Source organism: Blastomyces dermatitidis, assembly GCF_000003525.1.
Source record: "Blastomyces dermatitidis ER-3 genomic scaffold supercont1.3, whole genome shotgun sequence".
Lineage (NCBI taxonomy): Eukaryota > Fungi > Ascomycota > Eurotiomycetes > Onygenales > Ajellomycetaceae > Blastomyces > Blastomyces dermatitidis.
In genome coordinates, this window is record NW_025544776.1 from 4971930 (window position 1) to 4985548 (window position 13619).

Consider the following 13619-nt stretch of genomic DNA (forward strand, 5'->3'; position numbering starts at 1 on the left):
TATTCGACATCAACTCTAGGCAGGCACCTCTCTGTGAGCTTGGCGTGGGTTATGTTGCGATCAATCAAGAATTCCGTCGGACATCTTTCAGGGTCAGACAAGAATTCAGGAAATGAAAGATGCAGCGTTTGAATAGGCTCCTCTTCAGAGTTGGGGACCAACAAAAGCGAATGAAGATCTCTCAGCACATCATTAATTTCCTCCTTCGGCACCGACAAAAGTACACTTAGAGCATCAATAGAAAGAAGACTAAACAACAATATGACCGGTCCGAGAACTCGTCGGAACAGACCGCATATTTCTGCTTTCTCTTTTTCAATTTTATTGGAGACAGAAAATTTTAGGATCTGAGTGTATATACTATCAATATTCCGTTGCGGAGAGGTTTTATCGACATCATCGATAAGAATCGTATCTAGTCGTAGGTCTGCCAATCTTTCTGAAGCTGCCGCTGCGAGAAATCGGCAAGCTGTGGCAGCGTAGATGAATAGTCCATCGGTTTTAAGATGAGTTTCTTGACACGCTCCTTCCCCGGCCAGTTGTCTTGAAGTAGTATTTCCTCCCTCATAAGAGCAAGCTCGTGCTCAAAAAGCTTGGTGATATCATCCTTATCTTCTTGGATGTCTGAGGGCTTGATTTTGTGCAGATCTTCATCGCGATGATACGCATCAGGCATTCGGCTGAATCTGGACCTGAGTAGCTTTTCTGGTCTACTGGTCATAAAAACCCGTAGTTTTATGGTCCTGAGATCCCTCAACTGGCTAAAAAGTGGAAGTACCTCCCTTAGGTCGTCATCGCCTTCGCACTCGTCAAGTGCATCAATGACAAACACTAGCACGAAAGGCGGATACAGACCCTCACGTTAAGTGTCGTCAAGACTCACGAGTGGTTGGAAAATAAGATGTTCGCATTGCTCAGATAGGGATTTCCCGGCAATATCTCTCCTCTTCACGATTACAGCACAGACATGCGGCCGGAGGCCGGGTAATACTTCCGTCAGCTGGGATGAAAGCGTGGTGAAGAGCTGAGCCGCATTTGTCAAATTAGCTCGTCATTTTGAGAAAAAGAAGCTACCGCCAAGTCGGCCCTCTGAAGCCAATTTGCCGGCGACTGTGCGAGCAATCATCAACTTCCCGGTACCGGGCATCCCTTTCAACCAGAATATACACTTATAGTCATGTAGAGCGTTGCTCCACCGCTGTACTAAATTGGGGGTATCAATCCGAGTGCCTTGAAGGCATGTTCGATGCAGGCTTGTGGTTTCTCCTTGTGCCTTAGAAGAATCAAAGGCTGCGAAAATTGCTCGGGGCAACTCTTTCAGTAATGAGTCTTGACTTATTCCCTAAGTGTAAAAGAGCAACGAGTATCTAGACCGTCAAATAACTAAGGGAGTCGCTTACCTCGATATCCTGTTCAATTTCCTTTAGCGAAGACAAGGACTGTTCCGCCGACTCTTCGAGTTTGTCAAATCCGTTTGCGATAGAATTGCGATATCTTCGCTCAAATCTTGGTGGATGTTATCCGACGCATTTTCCAGATCTGTAGTCATGCTTTTCCAATCGTTGGAAATAGCAATATCGCCTAAAGAACGGAGAAAACACCCACGGTCATAATGTATGGCTAGCTGGATCTGATATTGCAAGATATCAGAATACAACTGGACAGTCCTAGCTTTTATAGCGCTATGAAGTTCTCCAAGGTTTTTCGATTCGCTACACCCATATCAGCACATCTCATTTTCCAGAGGCTGCCTAGAACACTCCAGACAAGAAAGGAAGAGGGTGCCCATACCTTTGAGATTGAAGGCCCTGCACAGGTTCGCGAAACCTTCTACGTATGACATCCTCTCGGACCTTGCAGCGGACAAGAAGCTCTGAAATAAACTCTAACCCATCCATAGCCTCACCATCTTGCGTGATTGCGTTCATGACGACCTCAATCCCTCCTTGTCAGCACTGAACGGCGGGAAGCTGCTACGGCGAGCACTCACAGGAAGGATAACGAAGACGCCCGCCCAGGCAAAAGCAGCAGGAGGCATTGAACTCACTGCCACATTGACTAAACTACTGACCGATTGAAGGCCGCGCATAATGTTGCAAACTTGATCCGTCACGACAACTCTTTCGACAACTATCTCACCATTGATCTTTTTTGCGTACACAGGAATGGTCAATCTTGTTTCTTTCATGCGATTGAGCTTGTGTCGAAGTAGCTTCTAGAACTGTTCCTGCCCGGCCGCATCACAAAGGTCATCCACTATCAAGTATATCAGCACGAAATCCTCGATATTTGATGGTTACATACCTTGTGATTGGTCTTCCTTCTTTAACAAGTAATTATGGTAATCAACTACCAAATCATTTTTCTGATCGAGAAGATTGGCATAAGCTTTATCCCAGAGATTTTCCGGCCAGGGCACCTGGTGACTCAAGGTAGCAAGTAGCGTGTTCGATTGTTCAGGGAGTGTCTGAACAGATCCGGTTGATGCAATCTTACTATCATCGCCCTTGGGAGATGGAGAGGAAGAATGGCCATCGCTCGAAGAGTCCAACGAGTTTACTATGACCTCCCTCCGTCCTCAGCGGCAGATTTCCTCACAGGGTGGACACCAGTGCCTAAGTGACTATTGACTCGCTTCTTCCTCTCTTTGGCTTTTTTTCCCACGAATCCATTCTTTGGCTCTAGCCTTCAGCCGTTTTCCTCGACTAGTAACGGGCGGACTGGCTTCCATGTGTGGAAGAGTAGCTGGGAGGAAAGCTTATAAGATATCTTAAATAGGGCTCTAAATTAACAAATCCCCAAGAGCCGACCCAGAACATAAGGTGGAAATGTGCGTTGAAAGTGGGTGCAGAAATCTGGGTCTGAAAAGTGGCATCAGGCTGGCGGAACGAAATTTGCTTGACTGAGTTGTCAGGGCGGGATCTCCGCAAGGGACATGGGGGTATGCATGATACGGTACGCAACTAGGAGAGAATATAGTATGGGGGTATCAAGCACCAGTGTGGGGGCTGTGGATGGACAAAAGCGCATTTCTCCAGATACACACGTAAAGATGCCTGTCGAATTTCGCCTTAAGCGAGTCAGTCTGTAGAAGAACGGTAAAACATCATTTCTATCGAAGTGATTTCTCGATCAGCCACTAGAGAGAGTGAGTGCGCTTGGCACGGTTATCTTGTAACCGATATACAATTTTGATATAGATAATAACTAACTATCCACGGATGAGCCCGATATCTGATACGTTTGGGTCCAGGTCTGAGAAGGAGTGAGCGTAAGGTCAAACACCTTCCTAGGTAAGGGTGTCCTCCGTAAAGTGGGGCGGGAAAACCGTCCTTGAAGCATCCTAGGCAATATCTGGAGGTTTGAGACCCGGCCCAGGGATACAAAAGAAATCAACGAATGAAAGGCGTGTGAGAGGAGAGGGTGCAGCTGTTGGACAAGCGCACCCAGAGGAGGCACGGGCAGAAAAAGGAAAGTTGATGATGCATGGCTCATTGGAGTCGTCGCCTCGCGCCTGTCGAGGTCGCCATGGATCACACCGCTGATATGATTCGGTATGGGGTGTTTCCAGATCTGCTCTTTGGAGATTCGATGGATTCGGGACTCGGGATCTGTAGCGAGCGTTTGGGCGCCTCTGACAGTGCGTCCCGTCCCTCGTGAATGGGTGCAAGTTCGAATTCGAATATAGTCTCTTCTACGTTGTAGCCGGACTGGTGGAGGGGAGAATGGCGCGCATGTCTTAATCCCTTAAATTCTCTCTTACTCCGTATTGTTATTTCTAATGAAAACGTGGGTATTCTCTCATTATTGCGAATAATATGTGACGAGCGTAACACCCAACCAGGCACAGAGACCAAGAGCCGGCGTGGGAAATTTTCGAAAGGTGAAATAGCAAGCAGTGGCTGCGGCGGTTTGCCTTGGCCTCCCATTAGTTAGTTGATTGGATTGGACGTAATGGCTGGCGTGCTTATCGATCTCACCTCCATGTTACCAGGGTGGGTAACATTCATTCAACTATTTATCCCCCGAAGCCCTGGAACCGTCCCCCGCGATTGGGCCAGTGGTGGCTTCGACTGTGGTATCTCGATCAACTCTGAGGCTCAAATAGTCCGATTAGCATCGTGTTTAAAACGAAAACCTTGTCCCTCCTTAAGAACTCCCAACTCTCTCTCCACCTCTTCTTCGTCCTCTTCTTCTCCTGCGGAAGTCGTTATTTCCATCCTCCCTCCCTCTCTTGTACGCACGCTCTACCCCTCTAACGTCGCTGCGGAATTGAGAGCACATAATGAACAACCTCTCCCACCCGCCTTCAAGCCCCAGCAGCGATTCGACCAGCCTAGATAGCCAGGGGTGAAATCTTAAATGTCATTAGGCAAATAACTCCACTCCGTATCCCCATTACCCGAGTCAGGCTTTTCGAGTGTGCTGCTTCATTGCTTGCTGCTTCGTTGCTTTCGTTGCTCCGTTGCTTCCCTCCGTAATATGTCTCAATACGGGGCACATACACATGAAAAATTACACCGCGTGAGACCGGAAAATTTCAGCACCATGGCCGGGTCTGCTAACTTATCCTACCTCTTCATTCCCACCTCGCCTTTGGCTTACGATCCCAAACACAATGCCTACCAGCGGTCCGCTAGCAATTCTGTCTCTCAAGGATCCGCAATGCCCGCGACTTCTTCCTCTTCCGCCTCCTCTTCCATTGACTACACAACCTACCCGCTCGCCAAGCGCAATGGCCGCACGTATCTACGTGACCCGGATAACCCGTACCCACTTCCCTGCGACCTCGCAGAGATACATCGCCAGTCACTGCGCTCGCTGATTTTGATGCATGTTTTCGGCGCACCCTTTTGCACACCCCATTTTACCGATCAGCCCCCGAAAAGGGTGTTGGAGCTGGCTTGCGGTTCCGCGTTATGGTCAAACGCTTGCCATGACTACTTTGCTCGGAAAGGACACAAAAATATTTCCTTCACTGGTCTCGATATTGTAAACCTCGCGCCAGACCTTCAGAAACAAGGCATTAATTGGCAGTTCAAACGGCACGACCTACGCAAGCCTAAATTACCGTTCCCCGATGGCTACTTTGATTTTGTGTTCATAAAAGATGCTGGGATTTGTCCGTCAGGATCAGAGTTGCAAACGCTTCCGTTAAGTGAACCACTTCGGGTTCTGAAGTCTGGCGGAGTTCTTGAAGTGTGGGATTCAGATCTTATATTTAGAACGCTTTTGCCAAACCCGCCACTTGCGCCCGGGCTATCGGGGGAAAATGCGGAACAGGCTGAGACCACCGGCACATACACCATATTCCCGGCTACCCCATTTGCAGATGCTCAGAACAAATATTTACGCGATTACAACTCCTGGGCCCAAAAGGCTTTTGAACGCCGCAAATTAACGCCCATGCCATGCGCCATGATTGGCCTTTCCTTCACTTCCGAGTCGGAATCCTTCAACAGCGTGGACAGTCGTAGGATAGCAATTCCTTTGGGGGAAGTTAGATGGGAGCGAGAGCCGCAGGATGGCGCATCCAATGGCTGGAAACAGCCCAAGGCACTGTCGGCAGATCAGCTCGCACTGCGCCAGACCGCGCTTTATACAATTGTTCAGATGATCGAGAGTATGGAGCCCATGCTCATGGAAGCTAGTGGCAAAGGCAGAGACGAATGGGATCGATGGTGGACTGGAATGACAACGGACCTACTGCAGAAAGGTGGTGTGGCCAGTGGCGAATGTCTCGAAGTCGGAGCATGGTGGGGGCAAAAACGATAACTACGCTTCTCAAATTTCCCAATTGATTGTATCTAGACGGCGAGATACTATATATCCTCGAGAAACGACAGATGACCTTTTCTCACTTCGAGTCGTCCTGAAACCCTTGGCCAGCATCTTCGTTTTGCCCGTTCTCCCCCCAATCTCCCCACCACCGGCTCATTGTTCGATAGGTATTTTGGGTGTATCGTATCGATTCTTGAGGGCGCGATATCGTCTCAGATAATATCTGCATTTTGCCCTTGTTAGCTCTCCTCCTTCTCCTTCCTCATTCCTCCCTGCGCGCCCTCCCAGTTTTCAATTTTATTCGCAGAACCTGGGCTTTTGTTTTCACAGCCCCATCGCAAACCAATATACCCAGACCAACAGATAACATCGACAGATGTCGACACGACGAAATGACATTTTAACATGGTGTATGAACAATGGAAGCAAGCGGCGCCTATTCATGGGAGACTTCTCTTTGCACCACCCCTTTTTGGCAACTTTCTCTTCGTTTTCTCCAACCTCTACTTCATCTTGGAACATATTTTGTCCCCTTTCTTTCATTTTGACTTCTGGGGTAGTCATATCTGTACATTTCTTTCTGCCTCCTCTTGTTTTTGATAGTCATGATTCGTTGTACATGAAGCATTCATCTCAGTGTATAAAATGGGGTAGTCGCAGGGGAATTAATTTAAATGAGTGCTCATTCTTCAATTGCCAACCACCGGTTCACAATTCAAAATAAAATAGCAGAAAGAACACACACGAAAGCCACAAGGAAAAGAACTTACAATGCCTCAATCTCTATAAAACCATCCGGAATCCGTTGAGGTCGTGGCTCATCACTGTCAGCGTGCCATCCTTGAGAAGGAAATTACAAGTACAGACTACAACCTCGCCATCAAGCTTCCAAACTCCTTCCCAGAGGCCGGCCCCCCCACGCCTAAAAAGCATGAGCGAGCCCCAAGCATTCCACGACTCAGCATATCCCAGCGGAGAGGAGTAAACATTTTCAAACCCCGGGGTTCTGATCTTAGTCACACTCCTTCCCGGGGAATGTATGCCGAAAGGGTCCAATAACTCAATAGAGAACACAGAGCAAAGTGCTCACCTTTCTTGACAAACTCCGCCCTCCGTATCCCGTCTATGATTTTCCCCTCATCAGTGATGTGAGCCTGACTCGCGAAAGCGCGGTGTAAGCGTTCGCGGAAGAATTGGTAGCCGAGAGGGTATTCACGGCCGAGGAAGAGGAGCTCTGTATCGCGCCGGAGGAGCGGGTAACAGTCAGCTAATGATTAGATAGTGACTAATGGTGGGGTGGCATTGGAGGAACGGGATTAGGCGACGAATATGGTGTTGGGGGTCCCGCGGTTGGTCGGCCCTTCTACCAGCAGGCGCTGGTGGTGATTGAGCTCTTTTGCCCCAGTAGCCTACAGGTTATGAGACCATTAAGCGTGAGCCCCGCTGTGGTCAACATGCATGGGTTTGATCCCAGAATGGACTTAAAAATTCCTAACAAATATCCTTGGACATTTTAACAGTGTCAAGAGACATCCCAGGAGTGTGCCCTAGAAGTCCCGTGAGCCCTAGGACTGAGTGGTCCAGTCCATTATTAAAAGGAGCCATTGTGGGGAGCCACTGAAGGGAGCCACTGAGGGGAAGTACTGTACTCTGTGGTAGCTGGTCCGAGGGGGGGTGTTGGGGGTCCCGCGGTTGGTCGGCCCTTCTACCAGCAGGCGCTGGTGGTGATTGAGCTCTTTTGCCCCAGTAGCCTACATATGGTATGTCGTCTTAAGTGTAAGTTCTGTTTTTATTTATGTTTCCTTTTCTCCTCTGCTGGCGTACCTTTGTAGATCCGGATGACTTGGTGTCGGAGATGGGGAGGAGTCATCGTGAGGGATAGGGAGGGAAGGCTGGGAGGTATATTCCTAGCTCCAATTGTTATGAAATTCTAACCGGGAGGAGTAAGAAAAAAAGAGACGTTTCATATATCTACGTCTCCTCCACCCCAGAATTGGCATGAGGAGCTTGAGAGTGTAGGAAGCCCTAGGCTTCCTAGTACGGACTAGCGCGCCCGCTCCTTGACATCATTTTCAACCTATCTCTCTTCTCTCTATATATTATAGAAAAACCAACTTTTCCGAGTAAAATGCCCTGTAACGTAACCTCACGTGACATCACATGCACCCCATCAAAAATCCATGGATATGTAGTGGCGCCTGTCAATTGCATCACTCTATCTACTCTCTATCATTATCACTGTCTCTAACACTCTGTAACACTCTCTATCACTTTCACTTCATATCTCTATTCTCATCTTATCACTCACTCTTATCATCTCTATCACCTCTATCATCTTTACTCTCTCTATCATTATCACTGTCTCTACTGTCTCGCAGCACTCTCTATCACTTTCACTCTCTATCTCTACTCTCATCTTATCATTCTATCTCTCTCTTATCATCTCTATCATCTCTCTCATTTCTATCATCTCTATTATCTCTCTCTGTCATCTTTTTCACTCTCTAGCCTCTTTATCATTATTATTATCTTTACTACTCTACAGTCTCTTCTATTACTTTCACTATCTCTACTTCTCTCTTACTATCTCTATCATATTTTAATCTCTGTATTTATAGTATATACTGCTAAATACTCTGTAATAAAATCTCATGTGATGTCATATATATCTCTTTGAATTCATAAATAAGATTGAATAGCTGACTCTGCAATCTGTACAGCTCTGATTAATCTGATAATAGTGATAGAGATAATACAGAGTCAAAGAGAGTAGTAGAAGAAGTAGAGATGATAATAATAATAATAATGAGAGAGTAGAGAGTGAAAGAGATGACAAGAGTGATAATAGTGAGTAGAGATAGAGAATGAAAGTAATAAAGAAGATTGTGAGATAATAGAGATGATAATGATAATAGAGAAGAATTACAGAGTAGTAGAGACAGTGATAATGATAGAGAGAGTAGAGAGTGAAAGAGATGAAAGAGATGAAAGAGATGAAAGAAGTGATAAGAGATAATAAGAGAGAGATAGAGAGTGATCTGAAGAGAGAGTAAAAGTGATAGAGAGACAGTGAGGTGATAGAGACGGTAATGATAATAGAGAAGATGAAGAGTAAGAGATAAAAGAGATAGAAGAGGTGATAGAAGTAATACAGAGTGATACGGAGTGAAAGAGAGTAATAGAGAAAGAGAGTGATAGAAGTGATAGAGAGAGTAATGATAGAGATGATAGAAGTGATAGAGATGATAGAGATAATAGAGATAATAGAGATGATAGAGATAATAGAAGTGATAGAGATAATAGAGATAATAGAGATGATAGAGATGATAGAGATAATAGAGATAATAGAGATGATAGAGATGATAGAGATGATAGAAGTGATAGAGATAATAGAAGTGATAGAGATAATAGAGATGATAGAGGTGATAGAGATAATAGAGATGATAGAGATGATGATGATGATAGAGACGGTAGAGAATAAGAGATGAAAGAGAAACCGCTCCACCACGAACTCGCTCGATTTTTCGAATAAGAACCCGCTGATAGATCCATCGAAAAGCCCTCGATCATATGAGCATTTTGACCCCATCGCCGACTGCATACCCTGCGTGGTGGTGGAGTTATCCAGCTAAATGTGAACCAGACATCATTCGGAACTCCTGCGTGGGATTATCCCCCATTCTCCCCTATCACACCACAACCCCAGGCCAAATTGCCATACAAATTGTAAGGTGAAGAGACCTAGCTGCATGCACCAATCTTCTCAATTTTGAAAGATCCCTGATCTGTAGTTGTGGAGATATCTGAGAAGTGACCTCCGCGAAAACCCTGTCCATCTTTAATGTTTCAAAACACCAACACCAAGTCCCACCCTTGTATCATCCTTCCCAATCTGGCCCATCCCTGGCAGAAAAATACAAAATGATATCTCAGTGATAATATCAAGCACATAATCAATGAACAATGAGTCAACAGCATATCAACAACTATAAAATCAGTATATCTCAAGATCTGACTGAGCCTTTAATCTCTGCACAGTGAGATATATTAAATCTAGTTTTAATATCTCAATATTCAATAGATTTTGTAAGAGATTGAGAATAGCAACACTAGATTTCTATTGAATTTGAGAATTAACTCTATATTAATATAATCATTGATAAAGTCTTCTATTTTAAAATATAAATAACCAGTTTCTCTACATCCCGCTGACAATATTTATATTATTATATAGAAACAGACTTATATTCTCTATAATATCAAGACTTTGAAGAGAGAAAGTCTTGATAGAGAGTATACAGTAGTATATATCTTAGCAGTTTCTATCTCATTCTTCTACAGCAGTCAATGCATAAAAAAAAAAAAGATCTTAGAAATAGTTTTTTACTTCTCTTGAAAAAGTAAGATGTTTTTCTCTGAGTTTTATACAATATTCTTACAAAGAATTAAAAACAGAGCTGTTTTCTATCATAATTTCATATTCTTTTAAGTAAGAATTACTTTTTCAGTGACTGAAGAGCTTTTATTAATACTTAATTCTTTTTTACACTCTTTATTAACTGATTTGAGTTGCACACTTGTTGTGTGAGAAGAATTGAATAATTTAGAATAAAATTAAATAGTTTTAATCAATTTCTCTGCAAAAAATTGATTTATTTTTTGTCAGTTTTTCTCTTAAAAACTGTCATATTATCTGATTTATTATCAATTGATATCATACTTTTTCTCACTGTATCTCAAGAAAGAGATTATAAAGATTTTATTGATTTATCTCAAAAATCAATTTTAGTTTATTAGATTCTCTTCAAAAATCTAATCTAGTTACTGAACTAGTGTGAAAAAAATCAGATGTTTTATACATAAAAGTCTTTTATTCTTCTTTTGAAACAGTCTGATCAACTTTTCAATTGAAAACAGACTTAGAAATATCTCAATTGAAACAGTCTGACCAACTTTTCATTGAGTGAAAATAATGAGTTCAAAAATACACTCAGTTGATGTGAAAAAAGATGCTTTCTTAAATACTATTTCTGAGATTGAAATTCTGAAGAGAAGAAAGAAAGAAGAAATAGAGAAATAACAAGTTCTTGAAATATAGAAACTTGAAAAAGTAAGTAAGATTCTTGAAAAACAGTGTCTGAGTGAGATGAATGAAGAAGTTCTATTAATTTCTCATACTCAGACTAGATAACTACAGAAGATGATCAAGTTCAAACTTGGAATCTCAAACACAGTTCAAAAAACCTTGAAAATTTCTAGTACAATCACTAACTCTTCATCTTGCTCTTCTTCTTTCTTTTTTTCTACTTCTTCTTCTTCTTTAAATCAGAAGAAAATATATGCTTAAGCAGCTGAATCTGCTGTCTCTAAACCTGCTGTCTCAAAGTCTGCTCAAAATCCTGAGAAAACTGAGAAGAATACTGCTCATGTCTCTATTCATAGAAAAGTGAAAAAGAAAATGTAAAAAGAGAAAAACTTTCAAATCTTCAGAAATAGAAGACTTATTCTCAAAGTCTCAAATCAGGACATTCTGTAAAGAAACAAGTTAAACTCAAATCTCATTTTCAGAATCAGAAATGAAATTAATCAGTAGTTCTTTTCTCAGTTGATAACTGATATCAAAGTTCAAAAATCAGTTATAGCTTCAATTGAGTCATTATTCTTTGAAAACTTCATTATTCTGACTACAATGCCTGAATTCAGTGCTGAATTCCTTATTCAGAATGAGAATCTCTGAAAGTCAGCAGTAGAATCTTTGTTAAATACAACAATTCTATCTGAAAGAGATGAAAAGTGAGACAAATTCATTCTTTATAATATTTCAGTTGAAATTTTTGACTGTGAAGAAGAAATGCTACTTCTTAAAAATGAATTGAAAGAATACAACTCTATTCAACTGAGAAAGAAGTCTGTATGACTAAATTCAATTGAGTTCAGATAAAGCAGAAGAAATGTCTCTGTTCTAGTATATATAAAAACACTTGAACAGTCAAAGATCTCTGAAGTAAGAGTAGCAGGTTTGAAAATGAGAGTTCATGAATACAAAGACTCAAGAATGAACCTCAAAGCTCAAACACAGTGTTCAAACTGTCAAAGATATAGATACTTTGTAATCTTATGTTTTAGAGACTTAAAATGTACATTCTGTGTCAGAGATCACAAAACTAGTGAGCATAAATGTGAAATATGCTTAAAAAGAGATAAAATTTGTCAACATACTCTGCTTAAGTGCTCTAATTGCAAAGAAAAACATGCATCTAGCTCAAAAGAATGTATATTTACTTCTAGAACTCAAAAGAACTGAAGAAAAGATGAAGCTCAAAGTCAATCTAGAACTGAAGAGAAGAGTCAAGCCAGTAAACTTATAACTACAAGCTCAAAAAGAAGAAACTCTCAACTATCTAAGTCTTCAAACCTCAATTCTTCAGCTAAATGTAAATAGAACTTGAATTCTCAAACTTCTGTTAAGATTAGAGAATTGAGAAATGACTCTGATGATAAACTAGATATAATATAAGCAGTTGAGATTCCTACTTTTCAGAACAGTTATAATCTACTATCTGATGATAGTGATTAGATTCTACTCTACTCTCTTTTAGTATGAATATACAATAAAAACAACAAAAAAAGTTTAAAAACTCTTCAAAAATCACATTTATTCAAAATAATGTAGATAGAAACTCAAATTGTATTTATTCTTATCTTCAAATTGCATTTGAATAAAAAGTTGATTTTATACTGCTTCAGAAGCTGAATTTTGATGCTGAGCAAAAATATGTCATTTCTCATTCAAGCTACTACTGCTTTTTACCTCAAAAGTCTGAGATAAAGTTAAGAGTAGTGATCTATGAAAGAAAGAGATCAAGATATCAATTTAATCTAAGATTTAATATCATGTCTGACTCTGATATTCTGGTGAGTGATATTATAGATAAAGAAAATGAGTTTGATACTATACAGCTCATAAATATCTATAATAAAAAGTCATTAAAGAAAAATAATAATATCTGAATAATTGATAGAGAATTTCTGAACATAACTCAATCAAGAAACTCTATAATTGTAGAAGATTTCAATGCACATCATCTCTAATGAAATTCAGAATGTAAGAGAGCAGTGAGAGCTGATAATCTGATTGAATGAATCTTTGAGCATTCAATAGATTTAGTTAATAAGTCTGATTAACAAACATTCTTTAGAAAAGATATGAAACAGAAGTCTATTATAGATCTAATCTTCATGTCATAAAATCTAATGAAAAGAAGACTTGTAAACTGATTTATTGATTCAAATGAGACATCAGAATCAGATCATGAGATTATTTAATTTAATATTGAACTGAGTGAAAAATAAATGAGTGAAAATCCTCTTCTCTCTAATCAGTATAACTTTGAAAAAGCTGATTGAAAAGTAGTTGAAGAAAGTATAAAACTGTTAAAATCTGAAAGACAGAATGAGCTATATTGGAATTCTGATCAAGATATCTCAAATGAAATACTTGAGAATAGAGTGAAGCTTATTACATCTATTATTCTAACAAGTGTTAGAGATAATATTCTAAAAAGAAAATCTTCTGAGTATTCAAAACCTTGATGAAATGAGAATATCTCATCTAAAAGAAAAGAATTAGCTACTGCTAGAAGAGATTGAAAGAATGATATAATATCTGATGAAGAGTTCAAAGCTGTCAGAAATGAATATTTTTCAGATATCAAAAGAGCTAAAACAGACTGCTGGAATAAATTTCTTGAAGAAGCATAAGAGAAGGAAGTTTTTAAAGCTTTTAACTATACTAAAATAAGAAGTGTAGCAAAACTTTCAGCCTTAGAATATGAGTT

The 13619-nt window shown here is 41.0% G+C and overlaps 2 protein-coding genes across 2 annotated transcripts; both read right to left on the reverse strand.

Moving 5' to 3' along the window:
- Nucleotides 1-415: 415 nt before the first annotated feature.
- BDCG_03305 (WD domain-containing protein) lies at nucleotides 416-2188 on the reverse strand (the record flags this gene model as incomplete). Its single annotated transcript, XM_045418901.1, has 6 exons — nucleotides 416-831; nucleotides 1075-1342; nucleotides 1401-1506; nucleotides 1602-1712; nucleotides 1792-1934; nucleotides 1991-2188. The coding sequence occupies 6 exons, from the start codon at nucleotides 2186-2188 to the stop codon at nucleotides 416-418; spliced, it is 1242 nt and encodes a 413-aa protein (XP_045275371.1).
- A 2715-nt stretch (nucleotides 2189-4903) lies between these two features.
- Nucleotides 4904-7828, reverse strand: BDCG_03307 (NADH-ubiquinone oxidoreductase complex 1/LYR family protein). Its single transcript, XM_045418902.1, has 4 exons — nucleotides 7606-7828; nucleotides 6872-7015; nucleotides 6552-6564; nucleotides 4904-6004 (listed from the first exon to the last, which is right to left on the reverse strand). The coding sequence occupies exons 1-4, from the start codon at nucleotides 7649-7651 to the stop codon at nucleotides 5935-5937; spliced, it is 273 nt and encodes a 90-aa protein (XP_045275372.1). The 5' UTR covers nucleotides 7652-7828; the 3' UTR covers nucleotides 4904-5934.
- Nucleotides 7829-13619: the final 5791 nt, after the last annotated feature.

Excerpts from the sequence above, each read along its gene's own strand:
- BDCG_03307 (XM_045418902.1), bottom strand. The coding sequence starts at position 7,651 with ATGACTCCTCCCCATCTCCGACACCAAGTCATCCGGATCTACAAAG. Across the intron at positions 7,016-7,605 it reads AGTCATCCGGATCTACAAAG|AGCTCCTCTTCCTCGGCCGT; the intron begins GTACGCCAGCAG and ends GGCGCGATACAG.